The sequence below is a fragment of the Catharus ustulatus genome, chromosome 2 (assembly GCF_009819885.2).
Source record: "Catharus ustulatus isolate bCatUst1 chromosome 2, bCatUst1.pri.v2, whole genome shotgun sequence".
NCBI classification, from domain to species: Eukaryota; Metazoa; Chordata; class Aves; order Passeriformes; family Turdidae; genus Catharus; species Catharus ustulatus.
In genome coordinates, this window is record NC_046222.1 from 38,152,504 (window position 1) to 38,178,400 (window position 25,897).

Here is a 25,897-nt window from a genome sequence, read left to right on the forward strand (position 1 = left end):
GCCAGGGAGTCTGGCAGCGGCGGCGGCAGCAGCACCACCCGCAGGGCAAGCAAACGCAACAGTGGCAGTGCAGACGGGAGCAGGGAGCCTGGCGGCGGCGGCGGCAGCAACACCGCCCGGCCGGCCCAGCCAAGCCGTAGCGCCGAGCCGGGCCATCCACCCCTGTCGGCAACCATGAGCGGGCCGAGCCTGCCTGGCCCCGCCCCGAGCCAGTAAAGCCCGCTATGCCGCGATCCTGTTACTAATTGGCCAATTTGTGAAAGCTGCGCACGGATTCTCGCTACGAATGAAAGTGCGGCTAATATTCGGGGTGCGGCTTATCTATTGACAAAGACAGCAACATTGTCGAGGCACCGGGGGTGCGGCTTATACTCCGTACGGCTTGTATTCGTGAAACTACTGTAATTTTCTATATCAGACTAAGTTCGTTCTGCGTCATTCTAACTGGTTTTAGTTAGGTAGGGGAATAGAGTTTCTAAGAAACTCTTTGTATGGTGCCACCCGTGTGACACTTAAAAAAGCAGGATATGTAGGATTACAGACTATGAAACAGCAGAAAATGACTGAGAATTTATAGTAATTTTAAAATATCTGTGTTTCTCAAGAGGACCAGTTTAAACTGGGTAATACTTTGCCATCAAAGAGGACTAATAGCTTTACTTGGAGGTGTGTTTCCTTGCTGGTCATTAGTTCCAGGCAGAAAAGACAGTTTAAAGTCCTTTTTAAGGGGAATAAAAATCCTGTAACAAAATTAAGGGCAGCCCAGAGTCTTTCAAAAGTTGGCACCACATGCTTCCTTGTCCTTGTTGGCATCCTGAACTTAGTCTGACCCAAGATTCCTGCCAGTGCTGGGTGCTGATGGGTTGGCTATACAGGGATGATTCTGGAAAGCTCATGGGCTTGTGTGCCAACTGCTGGGGGCATAAGACAACCTAAAACCAGGAGAGATTGTGTGTGCCAGGCCCAGCAGACTCAGAGAGACACTGGCTGTCTTCAACCCAGGTAAATGCATCTGTGGATGTCCCCTGCAGCTTGTCAACCAGCTGCACAGGTGCCATCTTCACCTCACACACCAGCTTGGTTTCCCCAGAGCCAGCTTGGAGGAGATGTTATAATATGGTTGGACAGCAAATCTAACCTTGCATCAGGTGTGGGGACATCTTTTGCACTGCTGTGCAGATGCATTACTGGGTTTGTGGTTCTGTCATTACACTTTGGTTTTCTAGAAGCAGTGTGTGAGAAAAGATGTAAGAATTAAAAAGAATCATGCATGCTGGTGGCTGTTCAGATCAAAAGTGTTTCCAGTTTGGTAAAATATGCTAAAAATGCTGTAAACTTGACATTTTGTTCTGGTTTCTCAGAGTACACTTTCAGGTATAAAGCTAATGAAGGTGTAGGGATTCCCAAAATCCCGGTTCATCCCATTGGATATCATGATGCAGAAGTATTACTGCGGTGAGTATGCATCAATCCTTCTCTCCAGAAGTCAGTACTGACAAATGTGCAGACAAATTTTTCATATTAAGAAGAAAAGAATCTATGCTGTTACTTGCATTTTCTTCTCTTTTGTAGTCTAATGTGTGCTTCAGAAAATGTGGAAAATCCAAAGCAATCTGTTTCTGCAATAATGCTTTTAAGAATTTTGTAAAACCACCTAGGTTTGGCTGCAGTACTGATTAAGAGAATTTAAGGTTTCAGCCTAATTATAAACTGCGTTTGTCTTGGTTTTCACTTCACAGTGCAATGGGAGGACTTGCAGCTCCAGACAGCAGCTGGAAGGGAGGTCTCAGTGTGCCTTATAATATAGGACCAGGATTCACAGGCAACTCTTCTACAAGGTCTGTTTTAATACTTGCCTGTCGATATAATATTGGAAAAAAAGAAAAAAATCCCTCTGAGGAAAATACTCTGAAGCAATTCATCTAGGATACTCTGGAGATATTTAATTCCTTTTACTAGGGTTACATTTGGAGATAACTTTTAGAATTCAAAAATAAATTGCATTAATAAAGATCATAAATTTGCAGATCAGGCCACATGACAATGACATTTGGCTATAAATTGCAATAAATTGCAAAAAAGCTAAAGATCACTTTTCTGGGACTTTTCCACGTGAAAATAGTTTCAGTTTACATGAGGTATTATTCAATGAGGACTGTCAGTGGACCCCAATGAACATTATGTAAAAATGGTGTATCATTATCACTACTCCATCTCCTGGATAACAAGAGTATGTCTGAGTATATAATTTTATAAAGACTTCAGTTATCATTGTTCTTTTCTGCTCTGCTTTAACACTAGCTTAAAATGAAAAAAGTGTTAATAACTGAACAAGAAAGTGTATTTCACATAATTACGGTGCTGTTTGGAGTATCTTGAAGAACAACTGAGAAAACAGTATGATTTATCCACAAAACTTGTATTTTTGAGTGGACTTTTTAACATCTTCCTACTTGGTAGAGCAACATTTTTTTGCTAAATATGGATTAATAATATACTATATTTCTTTCTCAGAATAGTTGAATATCAAAATGAGCCTTTTGATTCTAGGTAGAAAGTCACTTGCACATGGAAAGTGTGCACATATACACACATTCAAGCCACTAGTGTCAGTTATTTTCTGGGCAAAGATCCAGTGGCTGTCCTGAAGTAGGTTTTGATTTTGACAGCTATGCAGATTTGCTGCTGAAAAGATAAGTTCATATGTGCAACTCCTGAGGTTTTGCCAGACACACAATTCCCCCCATTGTTTGGTGCTTTGTTTCTTCCACAGGTTAAGGGGCCTGAATGCTGTGTTATTTTTATCTCTCCAAATAGCTGGATTCCCTTTCTTTTTATAAAATTTCACAAATGGATTTTACTGGTGTGGGACAGGGAAGAAAAAACTGTCCTGCTGGTAGAAGGTTTTCTGCCTCTAATGGGAGATTCCCTGCCCATGAAAGGACGTTGGAACTAGATAACCTTTAAGGTTCCTCCCAACCCAAACTATTCTGTGATTGACAAATCTTGATCACTTAGATCTGCTATCCTAAACGAAGATTTCAGTTTATTCCTGGATGAATATTCCTAATGGCCTTTCCTCTTAAGTTCTTCATTATTATATGAACTTGTGCTAGAAAACCAAAGTGTATTCTTTATAAACAACTGCATATCCACGATTATAATTTTGGTCAAAATGTAGATCCATTTTTAATTACTGTGCATGTTTTTCAGTTTATTCCTCTGTACACAATTATCTGATTGGTTCCCTTAAATAAAATTTCAATAAATTCTGTAAATCTTAGCAAATTTATGGACTGGCCCAGCTCATAGGCTTTTTTTCTAAGGCGGCAGCAGCAGCAGCAGGCTAAATTGAAATAAAAAATGGGACTCCGAGACAGTGTGACAATGCTGAACACACATTGGGTCAGTGCTGAACACACAAAGCAGAACAAAAACATAAATTCTCTGTTTTCTGTGTTATTAGCATTGGCTTTTTATTGGCTTATTACTCAGAAATGGTTACTCCACACTTCCTTTCATTTCAGAAAAGTGAGAATGCATGTTCAAACAAGCAATAAAATAACACGAATTTACAATGTCATTGGCATCCTCAGGGGAGCTCTGGAACCAGGTGAGCATCAGATGTTTGAAGATTTTAATTCTTTTTTTCTTTTGTATTTGTTGAAATTGTACTTGTGTTGTAAGAAACTTTTAGATAAACATGCCATATGGAGTCTTGAGAAATTCTTAACAGCTTTTCTGTCTTTCCCATGACAGTATTTGTCATTGGCATTCCCAAGAACAGCATTCCCATTAAAATACAATGATAGAATCAGAGAATGTCTTTTTATAATGCCTGTTATTTTACAGTACAGCTTCCCCTTACATCAGTTATACATTTTGCCTTTGCAAAAATTAACATCATTTAAGTTACAGAAAGCTAGGGATGATTTGGGACCTTGCCATTATACTATTGATACACAGTAGCATGTTATACACATGAAAGACTTTTAGATGCAAAATATCTACTAAATATTTCTTGTCTTTAGTTGCATACCTTAGTAGAGTAAGTGAATGATTGCAGATTCCCTTAAAAAAAAAGAAACTTGTAGCACTGGAATTGAACCTCATATTTGATTTGATACAAGTGAAGATGCAATCAAAGGAAATCACAGGTAATCCAAGTGCGTTTTAAATTATGAATTGATACTGTATGTTTGTTTCCAGACAGATACATTATTTTAGGTGGTCATAGAGACTCTTGGGTGTTTGGTGGTATTGATCCAACGACCGGTGCCGCTGTTCTGCAAGAAATTGTTCGGAGTTTTGGTAAAATGAAGATGGAAGGTAACTTACTGGAGATATAAAATTACTGATAGGGAAAACAGCAGCTTTGAGGATCAGTGCTTCTATAAGCTGTTGTATTGATTTAACTTTTCACCTCTACAGAAAGTTTTATTTCTCATTATGAAGGATCTAAATTCATTGAAGAGATGCATATGTAGCATTGTGTGGTAGTTGGCTGAACTTTTTCCCTTGTGAGTGTAATGGTATGTCTTAGCTGTGCAGAATGAAAATATTGCATTAAGAAGCAATGCCTCTGCAATAATATGCTCCTCTAAGGATTTTGGAGAGGATTTTTTTTTTACTGTTATATCAGTTAAGTGCTATTTTTAAAGCAATTTCAATTAATTGTGACCAGTAGACTTTTTATATAAAAAGTGAATTTTCAAGTTTAACTGTAATTGCAGGTTGGAGACCTAGGCGAACTATTATTTTTGCTAGCTGGGATGCAGAAGAATTTGGATTGTTGGGTTCCACAGAATGGGCTGAGGTAAATAAAAAAATATGTAAAGCAAAGCAAAACTTGGAAGTGTGTTGCAGATGACTGTAGTACCCAGACTGTAATCCTAGACTGTAATCCTAGACTGTAATTCCTACACTGTAATCAAAAACTTTATGGTAAAATAGGACCACAACAGACTCCTTCAGGTGTTGTGAGGCAGTCATGAATTTATGCAAATTACCTGCCTACCTACCTTCTTACAAAATAAGTGCACTAACTTCTAAGATTTAAAAATCTACTTTGAGGCATAGTAATATCCCAGAGTGGTCTCTATGTGGAAATCTAGCCCATGATTTAACAGAATTATGGGATTTTATTTAACCCAGATTGGTCTAACTTTGTATTTCAGAAATTCCTTAGTTTCTATAAATTTAAGTCCAGTTCCTAAGCCTCTCATCCATAAGCATGCCAAGCCTTTGTATGAAAATCAATCCTACTGGGCAAATGGAAGAATAGGTAATCTATGAGTGAATAGTTCCAAATTCCTGTGGATTCCAGCATTGTAGAGTATCAGGGACAGGACAGTCAATTAATTCTGTAGGAGGATCCCAGACTATATACCTGCCTGAAAGAAGAATGTTGGGAAATTCAGAGGTAAGGTTCTGGGTATTTTTGTCTTCCTTTTCCTATTGGACATGTTATCTTTATCTTCCTTTTCCTGCCTGAGAGAAGAATATTTGGAAATTCAGAAGTGAGATTCTGAATACTTTTATCTTGCTTTTCCTGTTGGGTCCATTCAGTTCTTAGTGGATTTGTTCAACCCCAATAAGAAATATAGGTCTTTCAGAAGTTTCCATTGCTTTGTCTGTAAAATCCAAATTAGAAATAAAGCAAGAAGAAAATTGCCTGAACTTTCTGTTCAGTTTCTGCCGAACTGTGTCAATTTATTAGTACTGAATGGTTTAACAGAAATATGTTGTCTTATTCATCTATTAGAATTCTATTTACAAGTCATTATTTAGCTGTGTGGATAGAGCTTTCAGAATCTATAAAATAATATCAAAAGGAATCTTTTTAGTTTAGTTTATTAGCATGGATTTCAGCAAATCACAGAATTGTATGGCAAAATAGCATATGTCAGATGAGGTAAAAAACCCAGAAAAATGCTCCCAAACACCAAAGGGATTCTATCATTCTTCTGTTATCAAAGCTGAGATTTTTATTCCTTTGGATTTGCACTATTTCTTTCAGCCATAAACTGGCTTCCAGCTGTAACAAAATGTCTTCATCTTACTGCTGGTTTATGAAACATTAGATGAAGGAAAAGTAATTTAAACTATTTTAAATAATTTACTGAGAAATTTTAAATAGTTGGCATTAAAGTTTCATTCCACCTAAACTCACTGGTGGCAGAAGTATATTGTGTGTAAAACTTTATTTGTGGTTTCTTTGTCTATGTATCTCTGCATATATATAGCTGCTGTCAAGAAAAAAACCCCACACAATTGTTTTTAATTATGAGGAATATGAAACAATGATACTAAAAAGATTAGTTTCTCTTGAGCAAATCATTAATAAATTAGGGAGTTTTCTTATCTTTGTTAAATATTGTTACTACTTTTCTGTAATGGGTTTTGTTTAATAATTTGGTATCTAGTAATCTATCATTCATTATTTTATGAAATGGCAGCTAATCATATTTTCTAATAAGGTTAGAAAACCATAAGCACAGTTCATATTTGAACATGTGTTTTAATATTATTTTTTCCTTGCTTCATCTTGGTGGTGTGCATTACTACTCTTTTAGACTTAAATTAGATTCAGTTTCTCTACAGACATTCCTCACAGCTTACATTCCTCTTCTCTGCAGCTGTCAGATCTGTCATGTATTAAATCTCAAGGAAAATTAACCCGTCATATTCCCCATCTTCTGTGTAACAGAAAGAATTCAAGTGTGGCAGCATCTTTCTGCTGCACAGATGATTTCCATTGCTCATAAACAAAGGAATTTCTTTATGCTGCAAATTTGATTTTGCATATATGCAAGGCCCCATATAGGCAAGTACAGTCTTGCTCCCTCCCATCATATTCATTTGCAGGACCTCCTCTCCTGTTATGTTTTTTTTTTTTTTTTACTATGTTAATTTCATTGTGTAGTTATGAATTACCAATTAAATTTCTAGTTCACATGACTTACAAATTATTGGTTGGGTTATAAATTGAATGAATCGAGTAACAATTGCTTAACCTAATTAAAATATCTGTCACAAAGCCAAATTCTCATGAAATACCACTTACTGATTAGAATATCAATTTCAAACATAATTACCAGTTTGCAAAAATAAATAAACAAATGTCTGTATATATTTAACATGAAAGCAATGCTTAGTGGACTCAAAATAGTCAGTCAACTACATTTTAGTAGAGAATTTCAGTGCTTTGACTTATCCCTTTTTGAAATGGAAGTTTGTAGATATGACAGGAGTGCTTGGTTTATCAGTGTTAAAATTGAGTTCAGTGCTGGGAGCACATATGAAAAAACAGGGAAGCATGGAGGGATTCTGGCTGACCTCACAGTCACATGTTGCATGTTCAGAAAGTCCTGAAGAGCAGAGCTAAAATGAATGTAATAACCTTATTTTACTATGTTACAATTCTATTCAATAGTTTTTCTGCTCTGTCTTGCTCCTGTGTGATGCAGCAGGCAGCATTTTGAGGATGCTGCATTTTGTGGATGTTTCCCACAACAAATTAAGTCCCAGAAAGGAGCAGTGAATTTACCCATCCTCAAACAATATAATTAAGAAGGTACACAGTAGTAATTATCCTGGCTGAGATCTTAAAGGTAATGCTTTAAAAAACAGTGCACTTGACATGCTCTTGACTAAATGCCACTAATTGAAAGTAAGACTCGCACATTTACAACCCTAGGAAAATTCCAAAGTCCTTCAGGAACGGGCAGTCGCTTACATCAACACAGACTCTTCTATAGAAGGTGGGTCTTTTATTTCAAGCTTTACCCGACTTTACAGGTATGACACTTATTAATTCTCAGTGAATTATTTACTGCACGAGATGGGTATTTTGGAGTACAGAATAAGTGTAGCAAATACAGAATTAAGTGGACAGAGAGAAAAATTTAAATTTTCATGTTGCTTTATTTTGTAAATAGTGTCATCCATGAGCTGCAGTCCATGTGTCTGAGCCCAGAATGTCTCCATGGGAGGAGTTTATTATTCTGTGCTAATGAACTGAGCATTTTGTATGTTAAACTGTCTCTTAAGTGCTTTAATATACAATTGTAGTTTTGATACATGACACTCTGCTCCTTGTTCTGGTCACAGCTCCAGCTCCTTTCCCTGTGGAACTATAATATTTTGAGACAATAAATTATTATGATTGTAAGACCTCAGACTTATACTTTGTGGGGGTGGGAGATGCTTTGGTGCTTTGAGCTAGTGTGCTCACCTTTGTTGATTGCCAGGAGTAGGGGGCTATATATTTATTAGAGCAGGACTTTTTAAAAAATATAAGCACTGAAAAGTGTTTCACAAAAAACTTACCCACCATTATCCAATTTACTATGTCCTTCAGATTATGAGAATATGTAATTCAGGAATGTTGCTTAGAAACTGTCCTTTATTTTGAGAAGGCTCAGCACTATGATCTATAGATCACAAAATCCTTCTGAAATTATGCTGCAATTTATTACAGAGAGACATTTTTTACTGATTTCTGTGCTGAAATAATAGTCAAAAGAGTCCTGTGAAACTGCTCTGCATCATAACCTCAGTTATTCAGGGCATTACTCTTCTCAGGTCAAATCCAACTTATTTGAGCTTCCTGTGTGAGAATAAAATGGATATCTACAGGCGTATTTAGGAACTCTTTTTATTCCTGTCAGCTAAAAATTTTGTCTGTCACAAAAGGATTGGAAAGAAAGAAAAGCCAAACCCAGTTTCTAAATGCTCAGTTGGAGCTGGGGAATAAGGAGGGTTAGAGCTGTTCTTTCATTTATGCTGCCTACATGCTGTGTAAAAAGTAGAGCAGAATTTCACACCTAGAAAATCTCACGAATGAAATAATAGCTTTACAACTGCTTCATATTCTCACCATGGATTGTAACGCATATTTTTTAGTTGGTTTGCAGCCAGCATGCTGCTGCCTTAACAATTTTCTTCTAAATCTTGATTATTCAAACATGTCTCTTGCTTTATGCATTAAAGAAAATGTGAAAGGAAAACAACTGGAAAAGAAGTGTATAATAAGGACAAGAACACCATGTTCAGTGCACTGATTTAAGTATCTTGGATATCTCTCACCTGAGCAGTAAAATCCCCTGTAGACTCATAGCATCCAGGTACTCTGAAAATTATTTTGTTTATCATCATATGTTCTCCACAACATTTCTTGTACCACTTTTTGGACAGCAAATGATTTCTATTTATTGTCTTGTAGCAATGAGAAGAAGTAAAGAAAGTAATTTTTTTAAGCAGTTTTGTGGCTTGACTTCTAGTTTTCAAATACAGACTCTCCTTGGAAACATCATTATCTGGTACTTTTTCCATCATATTACTTTTTGCCTTCTGCTCACCAAAAGCTTTGGGAAGTGTATGAGTGACAAGATCTTGTAGCTAAAGGGCATACTTTAGAGCTATGGGAAGGCTTAATTGCATTACTGTGGATGTACTATAACCAATACATTATTTTCTTGTAGTGGCAGTAGCTCATAAAGTGAGACCATGCAGTCTATTTCTGTATATATATTCTGAGGCAAGATCTAAATTCTTGCCTTAGTCAAAAAAGTTTATCTAAGAAAGGACTGCAGGATTTAACCCATTAAGAAGGTAATGCCCCTAGTACATGAAGGTAAAATTTCCATGTCTTTGTTTTGTTTTCAGGTAACTACACATTAAGAGTTGACTGTACCCCTCTTCTCTACAAACTGGTGTATAATCTAACAAAAGAGGTACAGAATCGATTTTTTCTTCCTTTCTAAGAATAAGTATGACTCCAATTTTATTTGATAAAATTGGACTATTGAATAATACCAGATTTGTTTTATTGTTTTGCTGAAAGAATCTTGATCCCACCAAAATCAATAGCAAAAATCAGCAGTACACAGTCCATACTCACAGTTCCTCAGTATTCTTAAAAGGATTGAAATGTGTCACTGACATAAGTGAAATCTTATTTGCAATACACAGCAAAACTAATAGTAATAAAAAAGTAAAATGGTAAAACGCTTGAGCAAGATAAATTCTCTAAATTTGTTCTCTAAACATTGAAGGGAAATATTTTTGACCCTGGCTAGCTACCATTTTCCCTTTCTGTTACCCCAAATCTCCTCCATATCTCACTGAGCCCCTGAAATATGTGATAAATATTGAAGGATTAAGAAGATTTAAAAGGTCTGATGTATGGATTTGCATTATTTCAAGTTATTTAACCATAACTCCTTTACTTTCACCTCACAGGATACATTATTATAAGGGTGTAAAGATGTGATCCATTAAAACATGGAACTTTATTTGCTGTAGGAGGAGTTAACCAGATTAGGCACCTGTCATGAGCCACTGCCACCATCCTCAGCTGAGGATTCATCTCAATTAGCAGAACACAGCTCTGTCTGACTTAAGTAATACATGCTCCCTGTAAAGGATTTGGGAAGAAATAGATGCCTTTAGGATGAGATTGGTTTGACCAAGTGTGGTTGTCTAACTTTGTGTGTACCGAACTCAAACTATTTCCCTTCTGATCTTAAGGGAACTCGGTTCACTTGGTCCAGTGCAAAACTGTGTCCTGTAATGGCACTGGGTAGGATGACTCCAGGTACCAATCTCCCATTCTGCTGGGTGCATTCATCCCCAGTAATTTTCAAACACAGTACACTTTTACCACCTGAAATGCCATGATTTAGAACTGGGGAAGTTTATCTATGCTATTCCCATGATTTTCTTTTCGTTTCTACATTTTATTTTTCTATCAATTCTTCCTATCAAGAGAAGAAGCTGTGCTGTTCGAATATTAGCTCTGACACTTGGCACACTGAGGAGCATTCTCTATAAAAATTTTGTGTCCTTAGTGCTGCAGGGCCCTTGATAAAATAATTTACTTTCTCTCTGCAGTAAGCCACTACAAAACAATATTACTGGAAAAGATAAACAAAGTTACAAAAAATGCTCTAGGCTAAAAATAGTACCCCACTCTTGATCTTAAGTCAACTATTCCTGGTTTGAATAGAAAACTTCCACTATGCAAAGTACTTGAGACTAACTTGAAAAAAGAAATGTCATATTCACTGTTATTTTAGCTTTTAACAGTAGAAGCCTGATGTAAATAATAGAAAACCTGGCAGCCTGACCGTGAATGTCCAAAGGAAAGTTATTCTGTTAAGGTGTCCAACATCCAGTTACTGAAAAATGTCTTTGCTCTTCTTGGTTTTCAGTGAGCCAGTTTTCACCAGAAAGAAGTGTAGTGTACACATGAAGTGTTTTTTTTCAGGGAGTTCTGCATTTAAGAGTGGCCCCACATACAGATGGGACATTTAGCTGTTGACTGTCTTTTTACTTTGCTGCCAGGGTTTAGTCATTTGGTCACCACCAAATGGGGTCTGCAATAGTTCAATTCCCCTGTGATTATCACTGCTTCTTTTTGCATTTAAACTTAGAGAACTCTTCATCTTCTCTTGAGTTAGCAGGAAGCTTATGCTGCTCCTAGATTTGAATCTAAGTCAGGGCAAATACTATGTTTTACTGTGCTCTCAGTGTTGTATGAAAAAGCTGACCAATGTTTTTTATAGGACCATAGCTGTTACAATAACATCTTTGCCAGAGCATAGAGTGCTTTTGCTCCATATGTCAGGGTTCAGCTTTCTCTTATTAATGTGGAGCCTTCACTTTAGCCCTAGGACTTGACCAGAATACCCTGAAAATGACAGCAGCCAAGCAGTGATTTCACAAAGCTGTTATTTTCCTGCTAGCTGCTGACAGAATCTCAGAGGTCAGAACTCCTTGGAATTTCAATTTGGAGTCTGTATGTTTTTCAAGGCTGAATTTAAGTCTCAGCAATATGGTGGGACCATGTAAGTGTCCATTAACATTTTTGTTTTGTATTTCAGAAAAACAAATTTCCAATCCTCTGCACATCATAATCAAACTTATGTTTAAAGAACTGTCTATGAAAGGTTGTTTAAGTGTAGGTGGAAACCAGGACTGGAGTCTTGATTTATTTCTACTCTGCCATAGATTTTCTAAGAGCTTTGGTCAACTTATTTTATATTCTTTCATAGTTTTGCTGGCAGCATGATGATAGCACTAATACTTACCTTTTCCATCCTGGTTACAGAGCTCTTGGGGGTTTCTTTGAGGCAAGGGTGAGACCCACATTTGTACATACAGTGTCTTGCACAATGATTCTCTGGGCTTGGTTGAGTTCCCTTGGAACTGCTATAATGTGACTTGTTTGGATCCTTCCTTCTAGTACAATTCTTTTGCACCTTTCCTACAGAACAAGCAGCCAAATTTTAGGTTTAGCCTACTTGAGAGAATATTGGTGCCATGCAGGGCAAACCTCAGGGCAAACAGGCTTGTGGTTGTCATTTCCCCATTCAAGCTGAAAGCAAAGCAGGTTCTAGTTTCTGGACGAGTCCCATAGTATTATATATGCTGTTGTGTATCTACATTTACATTCCCCTGTAGTAGATGAGCTCCAGGCAGCATCCTCAAGCTTTTGACCTGCTCTTTCCTACTGTCTGTGGTTGGCTCCTGTGTAAGTACCTGTGAGGTGCTTTCCTTGTTTGAGAATGCATAAATGTGTGTAACAAATGTCAATATTCACTTCCCTGGAAGCAGCAATGCTGCTGGTTAAGAACAATGCAGGGACCTGCAAAGATCTCCTTTTATATTGAACTGAGGTAGAGATAATTCCAATGAGAATATAATATTTCCCTCCCCAGATTTTAAGCCCTGATGAGGGTTATGAAAATAAATCTCTTTATGAGAGCTGGCTTGAGAAAGATCCTGCACCTGAAAATAATACCTATCCCAGGTAAGTTGTTAATACCTTTGGGGGTGTTTTACCCCAATATTTTAATCCTACCATGGCATGGCTACTCAGCAGAATTTTTTGAGATGTGCTATTTATGGCAGCAATACAAACCTTCTAGCACAAGGTGACTCTCTGGCAATATCTTTTATAGTAAAATAAAATAAAATTTTATTATTCTTATTTAATGATGTTGACATTATTTCTGCAATGAAATGAAACCACACACTTTCTAAAGACCTTTTCATTAGTAGAAAAGCAATTTGAAAAGCATTCAGAAAAAAGCAGAGAGGAGAAAGAGTTCAAAACAGTTTAGTCACCTACTAGATGAGATAAAATCAAAATTGTTAGGATAAGCAAACAGTTGAAAGAAGCTGCCTAGAGCAGTAATTAAAAAGTAGTAATTAAAAAACTTGAGATAATTATTCCTTGTTTGTACAATGGATGAAATGTATTACATTACAAATATATATATATATATGAATGGATTAAGACTTCATATTTGAAGGTATTGCAACTCCAAAACATTTTTTCCGCCTGTGACTCAGAAAGGCTAAATCTTATTCACAATGTGGCATTACTGACATAAGGTAAACTGCTCCTTTTGTGATTTCACAAAAATTTTCTGCTTGTTTCTGGCCCTACTAAGATGAGTTTCTGGATTCATTAGACTCGCTGAGATTTCTTCCTTTTGAAAAATCTGCCAGATCTGATCTTTCTTAGTTGATGCCCATAGCTCCTTGCAGAAATAGACACTAACTTCAACTAACTTCAGGTGGAACAGAAGAAACTTTGCTTTTGGTGTGGGGTTTTTTTTGTTTGTTTGTTTTTGTTTTTGTTTTTTCCTAAGAAACACTAATTGTTCACCAGGCCAGACATATAAACTTCAGATGTAAATGTCTGAAAATAGAATGTCTGTCTCCTGCAGTTTCCTGAGCCCTGCCACACCACAGCTCTCCATCAGATGGCAGCGGCGGCCCGCAGGTGCCGAACGCTGCCGGTGCCTTCCTTTCCAAGTGGGAATTATTTATCAGTCTTGGATTCTGCTGCGGAATATGCCAAGTACACAAACACATCTGTCTTTACACATACTGCTGCCCAATTCGGATTAGTTTGGAAATAGACGAGTGATGTTTTAACACGGGAGATACATGCCTGATGCAATTTTATGGCTCCTGTGCATAAAGTGTTTGTTTGTATTTTTAATGTCATCACTGACATAATTAGGATTGCTACAATTAAAAGATCTTCCTAGCAATCAACTGGATACTGAATCAGAGTGCTGGAATAAAATCAGTTAAGTAATTAAGCTTGCAATTCATCTAGTCTTTGATCTCACTGGTATCCCTGATGTGCCCTTCAGAAGAACTGACCTCAATTTCTCTGAAAAATCTGCATTTTGCATAAATTACTACCATACTGTTCAGTAAGTGCTCTCACTAAGATGTTGTCTTTTCCGCATGCAGAATAAATAAACTGGGGTCAGGCAGTGATTTTGAAGCTTACTTCCAGCGACTGGGAATTGCATCAGGCAGAGCTCGTTACACCAAGAACAGGGTAAGTCTGACAGATTGCTTGAAGAAGTTTGATAGGGCTGAGCAGCCATCCTGTTAAAAGCATTTATTCATAATTAATAAAAAACCTTCAAAGCATCTTTGACTGGTTTGTATATTAGTGACATTTCTTAATTTAGCAAGGAACCTAAATGTTTGGAGAATAAAACATGTTACAGTGATGTGTATATTCTATAGGATTTCAAGTTCACAGAAAGGTATTTATAGAGTCTGATTGAAGGTGGATAGTTTGTGCCACCGTGCTATTAATAGTCCGCTTAATACACAAATCTTCCGTAGTTGTGTTCAGAAACAGCTGCACAAGGTATAAAGGGGCTGTGATCGAGAACTTTTGCTATCCAAACTCCAAACTGTTTTCAGTCTTGGAGAAGGCAACTTCTGTGCAATGGAACTGAAGGCAGGTCTGTGTGGGTGGAGAAAAGAAAGCCTACTCACTTAATCCTGTGCTACAGTCCATGGATTCAGATTGGTTTATTTTTTAATGGGAACACACAAAAATGAAGAATAGTAAATTGTGTTTTGTAGCAAATAGCTTTTTTGATTTAGAAGCCAAACAAAACATCAGAGTCATAAAGGGATCAATACATCTTTTAACTGCAGCCAGAATACAGGGCATTGACAAATTTGCTTGCTCTTTTCCAGAAAGCAGACAAATTCAGCAATTATCCTGTTTATCACACTGTGTATGAGACATTTGAGCTAGTGGAAAAATTTTATGACCCCACCTTCAAGAAACAGCTAACAATTGCCCAGTTACGAGGCAAACTGGTTTATGAACTGGCAGATTCCCAGGTCATTCCCTTCGACTCGAGAGACTACGGAGAAGCCTTAAAAGGATACAGCAACAGAATTTATAAATTGGCCAAGAAGCATGAAGAACAGCTGAAACTTTACAAAGTATCATTTGGTGAGTAACAGCCACAGGACTGTTTCTTATGTGCATAGAATCATTCAGGGACATGTTACATCTGTCATAGCTCTGCAAATTAATTCCTTTCTTTCCTGTTTGAATTTTGCCATGACAGTAAAGAGCCTCTATTTTTTTTATTCTTTTCCTGAACACAACACAGGTTTAACGCATTATTGCCTTGATAAGAGGGTTATAACAATTTTCATGCATATTATTAATTACAGACATTATTACAGTGCTCATGGGTGGTCAAGGACCTCAAATGTAGGACAAAAAGGGATCTCAGCCTGCTCCTCACTCCCTTGCTTGGAAAAGAAAAGTTAAGTGCTTATGGCAACTGCTTGGAAATTGAGGGACATAGGTGTCCATTCCTCTTCATCCAAAACTTCATCTGACCCTGGGCAGAGAGCTTCAGCATCTCCCTCAGTGCCTGATTGCCATTTTTAAGCCACAGGAGCACTTTTCCAGATCTCCTGCATGAATACATCCATTTGCTGAGCACCTGAGCACGTTGCTCTGGAGCCCATAAAACAGGTCTAAAGCAGCAGAGTGCTCTGGATGCTAGGCTGGCATAGCTTCCACAGTCATTTTCTGTCTCCCCTTTTTTTCTTTTTTTTTCCTTCTTGCCTTCATCACTCCTTGTGTTTCTGCCCCAAGGAGATTTTTCAGTCAGTCCTAATTCACTTGCTATCTGATGAACCCATGATTTAAAGATATCAACCACCCTTCTGGAGATGCAGTCCTTGTTTTTCGTATGTGAAACATTTTAAATAAATCAAATTGAACCCACATTTGGGAGAAATTAAAAATTAAATTTGAAATGTCATGTAATGGTTTAAGTCAAAAATTGCTGACTATTTTGAAAAGACACCCTTTCTGTAAAAAGGAAGCATTGTGTGATGGATCATCTGGTCTGAGATTCTGTAAAACACCAAGAGTTATTTCAATATGTTCTAGTGTTCACTGCAGCATGTTTTGTAAGATCAAATCTATTTTTTTGCAGTAATAAAACATCCATCAAAATATCTGTGAAAGAATTTATTTTCATTGTTTGATTTTCTATCTATTTTCAGATTAAAAGTTGTGCAAACTACCTCCTGACCAATGCATCTATTCTTGTTCCTAGAATCTAGAAGCAATCTTCTATTTTTAGCTTTTTTTTCTTCCCAAATAACACTGAAACATCTCCTTAATAACTTTAAAAATGTGTCATTTTGACTATTTTTTTCAGTCTTATCATTATTTTCATGGCTCTTCTCTGATACCTTATGGATTTTAAATGATTTCTTGAATTAAGCTGTATTTTTAATTTTTAAATTTATTCTCTTGCAGCAGAGTGCATTAAATAACATAGGTAGGTTTTACAATACTGTGAAAATTAAAGTTAATTTCACTCAGCATTTTCATAGAATTGCTCAATGACAACACTGAATGTCAGAAAATTGTTGATTAAGCCTGACTAAATCATATAATTGTCCTTTAAAAGAATAGATTAAGGTTCCTATTTGCATTTGGTTTCACGTTTTAGCTGTTCATCTGCAACAATGAAGGCTGGAATCTTTTTTTTTCCCATAAAATATGTGCTTGCAGTCATATGCTATCAGGAAATAATATTTTCAAGAGGGGACAAAAGACATGATGTTTTCTAAAATAACCAACACTGACAACACTGAATAGCTAGTGAAAACGAACATGCAATTTCTTATATATATGTCAGATGATGTTTATTTTTTTTTCTCTTAAATCCCTTCCTACTGCCTCTGAAATATAATTTGTTGCTGTGATATGGCCATGATGTCAGCAGGGCAGAACTCTGTCCCCTGGCAAACTTAGAGCTCTTGCCACAGGGTTGTGGACAAGTGTGAATTCTCTCACCCACAAGGTGACGTGTCCCTCTGAGCTGCAGTCTGTATACAGCTTGCATACATAAAATCTGAGCCTCAATTGCACCAAACAACAGCAATAAGACAAAAAAGAAGCAAGTGTAGGCTCGTGGTGAATAAATAAGTTTGCTAGAAATAGAAGAGCAAGTGAGTCTGAGGAACAGCTTTCAACAGGAGTCCTGGGAACAGAAAGCCTGTCACATGAAATTGGGTAATAAATCTATAAACAGTGAAGGGATAATAGTTACCAACAGAGGACTGGATTTGGGAGATGATCTAATCACATGTCCCATCTTCCTGCACAATTGAAGAGAGGGTACTCTGGTTTAGCCAAAGTTTTCTGAAACTTGTGGGCAAAATTTACAAGTTTTAAATTGTCTTTCTACTTGAGTTGAGTTTTGGTGGGGCCAGAAGTTAGCCTTGTAAAATCCACCTGTGATTTATTCTACAAAAATTGCTTGCATAAATCAATACTTTTCCCAGGTCTGTTTTAAATAGAGCCTTCTGCAAGAAAACCATCACAGCTGCTACTGCCATTAAAAGGAAGGCCTGCTGCTTCTCTAAGTTATTCCATATGTCTCAGATGTATTGGGCTGGGACAGGGCAGGAAAAAGCAGCAGCCATTCCTGCCTACCCGCCTGCACACAGCCAGGCATTCCCTGAGTGAGGACTGAGTGGCAGTGCTGTGGGACAGCAGGGAGGGACATGGCAGAGACACCTCCTGTGCTGCAATTCCAGTGTGCAGCAGGCACAGGACTTGGCTGCTTTAATCTGCCGTGCCATGCCAGCTGTGCCTTTTGTGTCTCACCTAACGCTGCTCAATGCAGGTGTCACACTCTCCTGTTGTGCTGTGAATGGGACATCTTTCTCCCAGCAAAATCCTGCTGTTCATCCACAGCCTTCTGGAACAGCTGGTATTTCTTGATGGAAGTCAGTCTTTTTATACCTGAACACTGCAGTGCATTTGTTAAACAGGAATCTGCAGAGCTCTCAGTTTCCACAGACAGCCAATTTTTTGCTTGCAAGGCAGAGGAAAGATGTATGGTTGTGAAAGCTTTCTCAAGCATTCTGCTTTACTGTTGGTCTCATTGCAAAAGGTACTTGCTAGTAGTCCAGCTCTTTAAAATCTGCACTACGGAAACCAATCAATTATGTAAAGACAACAAAATTAATGCTATTATATCCGCAAGACAAATGTAGTTCTTCTCCCACCAGGCAACTGAAAGGTATATTTGGCTTAGTGAATACTATGAAGTTGTTCATGAAGTCCTTCTATTTCTAGATCCTCTTTTTTCTGCTGTGGTGAACTTCTCAAAGGCTGCTGCTGCATTTCACAGGAGACTTGAACAAGTTGACAAGAAAGAGTAAGTCAGGAAAAAAAAAGTCATATATATGCATATGTATATATTTATGCCCTAGTACCAGGTAGTCATTAAAATTACTGTAATATATGGAAAGGCAATTAGCAATGAAAGAGTTGGACTGGGATCTCTATTTAGACACTTACACTTGAGTGTAGTAGGTGATACCTGAATTTGTACTTTCAGCACACTTCAAAGACACAGGATGATGTTTCAGAGTATCTGAGATATGGATATGATGCTTGAAAGCCTAAGGCCCCTGCAGGACTCCTGTGCCCTCTGAGTGCAGTGACTGCAGGCCACATATGGTACCAGTTGTATTTAGGCAGCTGAACCCCAGCCTAACTATGTTACTGTATGATTAGAACAGGACTATGGACATTTGGCTTATGGGTGGATATCAGCATTTAGACATCTTCATCTATGTAAATTTCAGTCTTCCTCTCCCCTCGTTAAGTGGCATCTTTCCAGTGCCATTTAATACTAAGCAAGTATTTGACACTCTCAGAAAGTTTTCTATTTTATTTTGCATAGTGTGAAATGTCATTTTCTAACATAGAAATATAGTTCATTAATATAACATAGATTCAGTATCTCCATTTGCAAAACCTCATCTTTTTTGTGAACTGTGGACCACACTTGTCTTTTCTTTTTTTGTCAGAAAAAAAAGGGAAGCGTTTTAAATGAAACTGGGAAGTCATGTTTTCCTGCTGTGTGACATTTCTCTGTCTCCCTCTCTTGCAGTCCAGTTGCAGTGCGCATCATGAACGATCAGCTGATGTTGACAGAAAGAGCTTTCACTGATCCTCTGGGCTTGCCAGGAAGGAAGTTTTACAGGTGAGGCTAAAAGTTTCTTGACCTGCTGTCTAAAGCACTTTATTTTTGGAGCTGATTGGTCAGCTGAATCGCTGTATAGGTCTTGCAGGAATTCCAGAGTTCAACACATTGCTTTAGGTACAATCCAGTGAGTAGTGGACTTTGTTTATAACCCTTAAGGTGAACTCCTTGGCTACACCAGTCTTGTGGAGCCAAATTCCTCTCTTTTGGCTGTCTTTTCATAGCTGTGGTTAAACCACACCACCGTTATATTCTGACTTTTACTTGTAGATGTGCAGTATACTGCTGTTACAATTTGCTCTTGTGATCATCTGCAAAGTGAGGATTGAGTGGAGAGTGCATGAACTGTATTGAAAAGACAGGGGAAAAGAGGGTAGAGTAAAAGGGAGACAAGAATGAAAACACATGTGTAGAGAGGGTTACTTGAAGAGAGAAGCCAAGAAGGGAGAGTTTGGAGAGGGGGAGACCTTTCAGCACGGGATAAAGGCCTGTGAGCTGTGCTACAGAGCCCCATCTGTCTCAGCTTTGGCTGCTTCTGCGGGTGCTCCAAAAAGCTTAAATCACTATTTACTATAGCCTTTCTAGAAACCCAATGCTTTCATTAGGAATACCTGACAAGAAGCCAGCTTTCAGTGTCAGGGGTGTGAGTACCTCACTTTGCTCTCAGTATCCCCTTTTTCCTAACAACTGGATATATCTGACTCACTGATGGATGGCTTTCACACCATGCCAGAAGTCTTTCAGGCAGGTAGAACTGAGAATCACACTTCCATCCTCCTAGGATAAACTGTCGTTCACACTCTGAGAAGAATGAAGTAATTTCTTTCTAGAAATTTTCTTGTTGGGTGTTGGGTATCATTTGGAGCTGTCTGGATTTTTTTATTATTAGTTCTTGCTTGCATTTATTAATGTAATTTTAATGTTTCTTTTCATTTGGGAGGACTCTTTCACATGGTGTAAATGTGCTTTGATACTTCATAGTTAAAATCAATTTAAGAGCAGATCTGCAGCTATTCATTATTTAGGAAAAAAAATATACAAAAAAATAAGATCAATATTTGGTGCAGTTCTGATCCAATATGATCACTTCTTTTCCCAAGAATTCACCCAGAGATTTTTTCCCCCTCCTTTTAAATTACTTTCCCAGGTAAGTAATCTGCTGATCATCATGCAACTACTTAGTTTTGAGGTTTCAATTTCATTTCTCACAACACACCATAATTAGTTTTATTCTGTTCCAGACTGCCAAATTACTTTGACAGGTTTGTTGAGTTCCCATTTTCAAAAAGTGTAATATGGTTTTTTGTTCCTAATTAGACAAATGTGTCATCTCTTCCCAAGAAGAAGGCCACATGACCTAAATCTGTGCCCTTTACAATAGATTTTGTTTTTGGGACAGTTCCTTTCCTTTTAAAGACCAATTTCCTGTGTATTTAGTTCTGATCTTCCTGGGATTCATAGCTGCTTTATATAGTACACATACAATGAACATACACCCAATTAATAGTTTCTTCTATTTAGGGTATTTGCCTTTTTCTTCTTTTCCCACAGACATGTTATCTTTGCTCCAAGCAGCCACAACAAATATGCAGGAGAATCCTTCCCAGGAATCTATGATGCCATGTTTGATATTGAAAGCAAAGCTGATCAACGTGAAGCCTGGGAAGAAGTGAAGAGGCAGATTTCCATTGCAGCCTTCACCGTGCAGGCAGCAGCAGAAACACTGAAAGAAGTAGCATAAGGTGATGGCTTTGAAAAGTCACACAGTGGAGAGTGACACACGGAGTTGTCACAGTTGGCTGTTGCAGTGGCCCAATGCCCCTGACTGCCTGCCCCACCTGAGTCTCCAGCCTCCTGAACTGCATGGTAGGGGAGCATAGCTCTCTATGTCAGAGAATTGCTGCATCTCTGGTACTGACACAACTGTAGCTTCATGAACTGCCTAGGATGGAAGCAAGACGGGTGTGGGGAGAAGTGGGAAGAGGGGAAAGCAGAAACAATCAGTTTCCAATTAGAATTTTCTGAGAGATCTGCCAACTATGAGGATCCAATGTTTTGGATGTAAAGTTATGAAAACAATTATTTGCCAAGCTACTTGCAAATTTTGCCCACAGCAGGGATCTACAGCACACGCTTTGACAGAAAATATGTAATACTCGGCCTGTCTATTTTTCTTCTTCTGATAATTACAGTAATTTCACGATTATAAGCTGCACCATTTTGACTAAAATTTTGCTCCCAACCTGGAAGTGCGGCTTATATTCAGGAGTGGCCAATAATATGAACAAATTTTGGAAATTTCCCAATCCGGAAGTCCAAGACCGCAGCAGCCCTGAGCCGAGCCGGAGCACGCCCAGCCCCAGGAAGTGCGGTGACGCTGCCCAGCCCCGAGATGTGTGGCAGTGGCAGTGGCCGGGCACGCTGTACCCCCGCTTCCCAGTGGCAGCGGCCGGGCAAGCCCCTCTCCCGCTTCCCGGCAGCACCGACCGAGCACGCCACACTCCCGCTTCCTGGTGGCAGCGGCAAGTGGGGCTGGGGCCACTCCCTGGCAGCTGCCCCAAGCAGGGCTGAGCCAGTACAGTAATTTCACGACCATAAGGCGCATCGGACTATAAGGCGCACCCCCTGGGAGTTGGCAAAATTTTGCAACTTTGTAGATCATACAAGGCGCACCGGACTATAAGGTGCACTTTTTTTTTTTGCAGCGAAGATCCACGCTGTGCACAACAAAGTAACTAATTAGTAACGGAATCCCGTGATCGTGGAGTTTACTGGCATGTGCTCAAATTGGAAACATTTTAACAGATTGGTGTAGCCTTTAAACGCAGCCCCAAGCGCCATTCCCATGCACGGGCGGGCCCCGGCACTCCCGCCCGCCCCCGGCTAGCGAGGCTGGACTCGGGGCAGCTGTGGCTCACGGCTGCCGCAGTTTGGGGTAGCCATGGCTCACACCTCGGGGTTGCTGTGGTTCAGGGCGGCTTGGGCGGCGCAGTGCTGCCCGCTTCATCTCTCCCTATGCAGCTCCTGCTGGCCGGGGGTTGCCTGCTCCCGCCCCACCTCGCGGCTCGCCGCTCCCGTGGTGCCGCCTCCCCTTGTGGCTCAGCTCACGGCTCGCACTTTTTTTTTGCAGTGAGGAGCTGCGCCGTGTGCAACAAAGTAATGAATTACTGGCAGGTACTCAGTTTGCAAATCTTTTTCACAGATTGGCGTAGCCTTTAAACACAGCCCCAGGTGCCCTCCCCGTGCCGCAGGCCCAGGCACTCCCGCCTGGCGCTGGCTGGCGCAGCTTGGCTTGCGGCTCAGCCGCCACGGCTGCTGGCGGCTCCTTCTCCCCGCGCCCGGGCTGCCACCACCTGGCGGTCCTCGATCCCCCTGTGCCCGGGCCGCGGCCGCCGCCACCCGGTGGCTTCTCGTTCCCCCTGCACCGAAGCCGGGACCGGGGGCAGCTCCCTCCCTCCCTGCGCAGCTCCTGCCAGCTGCGGCTGCCCACTCCCGCCCCCGCTCGCGACTCGGCAATCCTGCGGCACTGCCCCCCCATTGCGGCTCACACTTCCATGTTTGTGAATTTCGCAACTTTGTCCAGTATATAAGGTCCACCGGACTATAAGGTGCACTTCCGAGTTCGGGGGAAAATTTTAGTCAAAAAGGTGTGCCTTATAGTCGTGATATTACTGTAAACCCCGTGATCACGCGATTCTGTTACTAACTGGCAACTCTGTGAATGTTGCATGCAGATCCGCGCTGCAAACGAAAGTGCGGCTAATAATCCGGTGCAGCTTATATATGGACAAAAACCTAAATGTTGCTGACACCCGGACCTGCGGCTTATAATCAGGTGTGGCTTGTAATCGTGAAATTACTGTACTTTTATAATAGAAGACACCAAAGGCATCTCTGCATTTCAGAATCTAGTTTGCAGGACTGGTGAATGCTCTTTACACTGATTTGCTTTCTTTTCCTTAAAAAAATAAAAAAGTGGCTGTACTACTGATTACCAAAGTAGTACTGCCCATTCTCAATAACCAGGGAAAACAGCTGCTTCTATGCAGAAATCCAAAAGCATGTTCTCCGTGGATGCATGTCCAAACCTCTGAAAGCCACTATGCATTTCCCTCCTTTATTTACACTTTGGAAAATAATGATTTTGGGTGGTAACCAAAAGCTGACCTCCCTGTTCTCTTTGGCACTTTCTATAGTTCCAAACCTATGGCAGCTTTTGTTACTCTTTTTTCCCAGGTGATCTTTTTCATATTTTTTCCATCTGAAGGAGCTGGAGGACATTGTTACTATTAGCATGGAGCTTGAGATAATCCTGTCTTCAAATAGACCTGAAGAATGTTTCCCATCGGGAGCTGATTCTACATTCAAAGAGGAACTGAAATGCATGAAAAGGCCAGTTGTACAAAACTGTTTAATTTGTATATAAGGATAGAAAAAAAATTTAAAATTCTTGCTTCATTTTCCCTTTAGATGTAATTTTCATCTAAATGCTTTGAAACTAATAAAATTGCTAGAATTTTACTGAATCACATTCCAGCTTGTGGGAACTCACACTAACCAATTTCTTCTCTTATGTGAAATATACTACAGTTTTTCTCACTACCATAAATTGCACCAGGTTGTGGAAATAAAATCTTCATTCTATGGGGAATAGAACAGATGTGGTCCTAAAAAGAACAGAATTAGAGAAGTAGGACAGAGGAGTTGTTCTCTTCTCAGATGCCTTGAATTCAAACAAGGAAACCAGAAATAACTTGTGGGAAGTTGTTTTAGGGGATATACACCACCAAGAAGCGAGGCTTTCATTAACATCACTTCCAATAAGCCTCCATGAAAGATGAAAAATTATGTACTTGTGGATTTTGTTCTCAAAATGGGACTGGTACATAATAGTACTGTTTTGTTTTATTTCCTTTCTTTGAACCATGTGCCCTTCTTGTTCATTATAATTTTTCATTAACTGCAACAGGCAGTACTGAATGTGTCCCCAAGGAAGGGTTAGGATATCTAGATGGTGGAAAAAAAGCCATTAGTGTCTCTTATGAGCAGCAACCAAATTTGGATCTATCAGTAGCTGCTGCTGTAGGATCATTGGAGTATAAGGCAAAAAAGGCATTTTCACACTGAAAGGAAATATTTGACAAAACTTTATTTTTCCTTCATTTACAGAAATGAAGTGTGCAGGAATATCCTGAGACTTCCCCCTGCTCCTACACTAGCTCAGTACCAGGAGAAAGCCTCGGATCCCTGCATGAACAGGATAAAAGATTCAAAAGAGGCTCACTCCTCCGGAAGAAATTGCAAGGCTTATTTCTGGAGGGTTTCCAGGAGAAAAAGAGGCCAGGTACAGAGGGCGTGGGGATATTCAAGGCTCAGAGAGGGGGCGGAGGGAATTGGACTCCAGCCAACCAGTCTAGCCAGAGGGAAGGGGGAAGGAAAGGGGTCACACCACAGGACAAACTACAGGGGTCTAGGGATAAACCATTTTCAATGCATCTAGAACAGTGAATTACAACAGAAGTGAACAAATGTTTCACCAGTAAACATAACTCTTTCAGTGATACCTAGCCTTTGAGGTTCTGTACTATTATGTTGCTCGTGCAAAAGAACATACAGTCTCTCCTTGCTTCCCTGTGCAGTTTGAAGCTGTAAGAATAAATTACAGCTCACAGCAGGTTGAATGCACAGCTGTCATTGATCGCTTTGTTCTTCTTGTCAACTTAATTGATAACTGTGTGAATGTGAGATTCATCATGACCAGCTACATCCTGAGTATACAGAATAGATTAAATCCATTTCCATTCCTGTCCATAAAGTTCTACTGAGGGAGAGTGACATCCAAACTCTTATAAATAAGGAAACCAAACCACTTATGAATGGCTTATACTAACTAATTTCCACAAAATCCCTATTCTTGGTACTGAAAGGATCAGTTACTCAGAGCTCCAATCACCTTTCCTTCCTCAATGAGTAGAATCTTATGTTCTATAGATAAGCAAACAAGTGTGGGAATTTTTCACATTCACTTTACAAATGGACAACACTTGATCACCTACTCTGTACCTCCCCAATTTCATCAGTCCAGTTCCTTCACTCAGCCTGGCTGAAGAAATCAGTGAATCTTACAACTGGGAGAAACCAACCCTTCAGCCTAGACTGGAGTTGCAAAATTAAACCTGGATGGACCAAGTATCACTCAGATATTTGTCAATTGCCTCTTTAGAAAATGTGTTCCAAAGGGACAGTGCCTGGAAGTTTACTTCAGCTTGGACGCAATTTTAGCAGGACCTGTTGCATTAGTAGAAGAGGTAATAGTTTTAAACTGGAGCAGGGTCAATTTAGATTAGGTATACAAGTAGGATTTTTACAATGCAGGTGAAGAAACACTGGAACAAGTAGCCCAGATTGATGGTAGATGCCCCATCTCTGGAAACATTCAGGGTGAGAGTTCTGAATAACCTGATCTAGTTGAAAATGGCAATGGGATTGGACTGGATGGCCTTTAAAGGTCCCTTCCA

At 39.4% G+C, this 25,897-nt stretch overlaps 1 protein-coding gene across 5 annotated transcripts in view; it reads left to right on the plus strand.

Moving 5' to 3' along the window:
- LOC117009812 (N-acetylated-alpha-linked acidic dipeptidase 2-like) overlaps positions 1-24,530 on the plus strand; it is a 39,178-nt gene extending 14,648 nt beyond the window's left edge. For 2 of the 5 annotated variants that reach the window (XM_033084182.1, XM_033084212.1), the window contains 14 exons: positions 1,362-1,455; positions 1,740-1,838; positions 3,528-3,613; positions 4,210-4,329; positions 4,734-4,816; positions 7,700-7,763; positions 9,670-9,737; positions 12,726-12,817; positions 14,281-14,371; positions 15,031-15,295; positions 18,464-18,545; positions 19,287-19,379; positions 20,931-21,245; positions 23,616-24,530. In XM_033084182.1, the coding sequence (XP_032940073.1) occupies positions 1,362-1,455; positions 1,740-1,838; positions 3,528-3,613; positions 4,210-4,329; positions 4,734-4,816; positions 7,700-7,763; positions 9,670-9,737; positions 12,726-12,817; positions 14,281-14,371; positions 15,031-15,295; positions 18,464-18,545; positions 19,287-19,379; positions 20,931-21,120 (1,427 nt within the window). In that variant the 3' untranslated portion in view covers positions 21,121-21,245; positions 23,616-24,530. The remainder of the gene's footprint in view (positions 1-1,361; positions 1,456-1,739; positions 1,839-3,527; positions 3,614-4,209; positions 4,330-4,733; positions 4,817-7,699; positions 7,764-9,669; positions 9,738-12,725; positions 12,818-14,280; positions 14,372-15,030; positions 15,296-18,463; positions 18,546-19,286; positions 19,380-20,930; positions 21,246-23,615) is intronic. The other 3 variants (XM_033084190.1, XM_033084198.1, XM_033084206.1) reach the window with 3 other exon arrangements.
- The last annotated feature ends 1,367 nt before the right edge of the window (positions 24,531-25,897 follow it).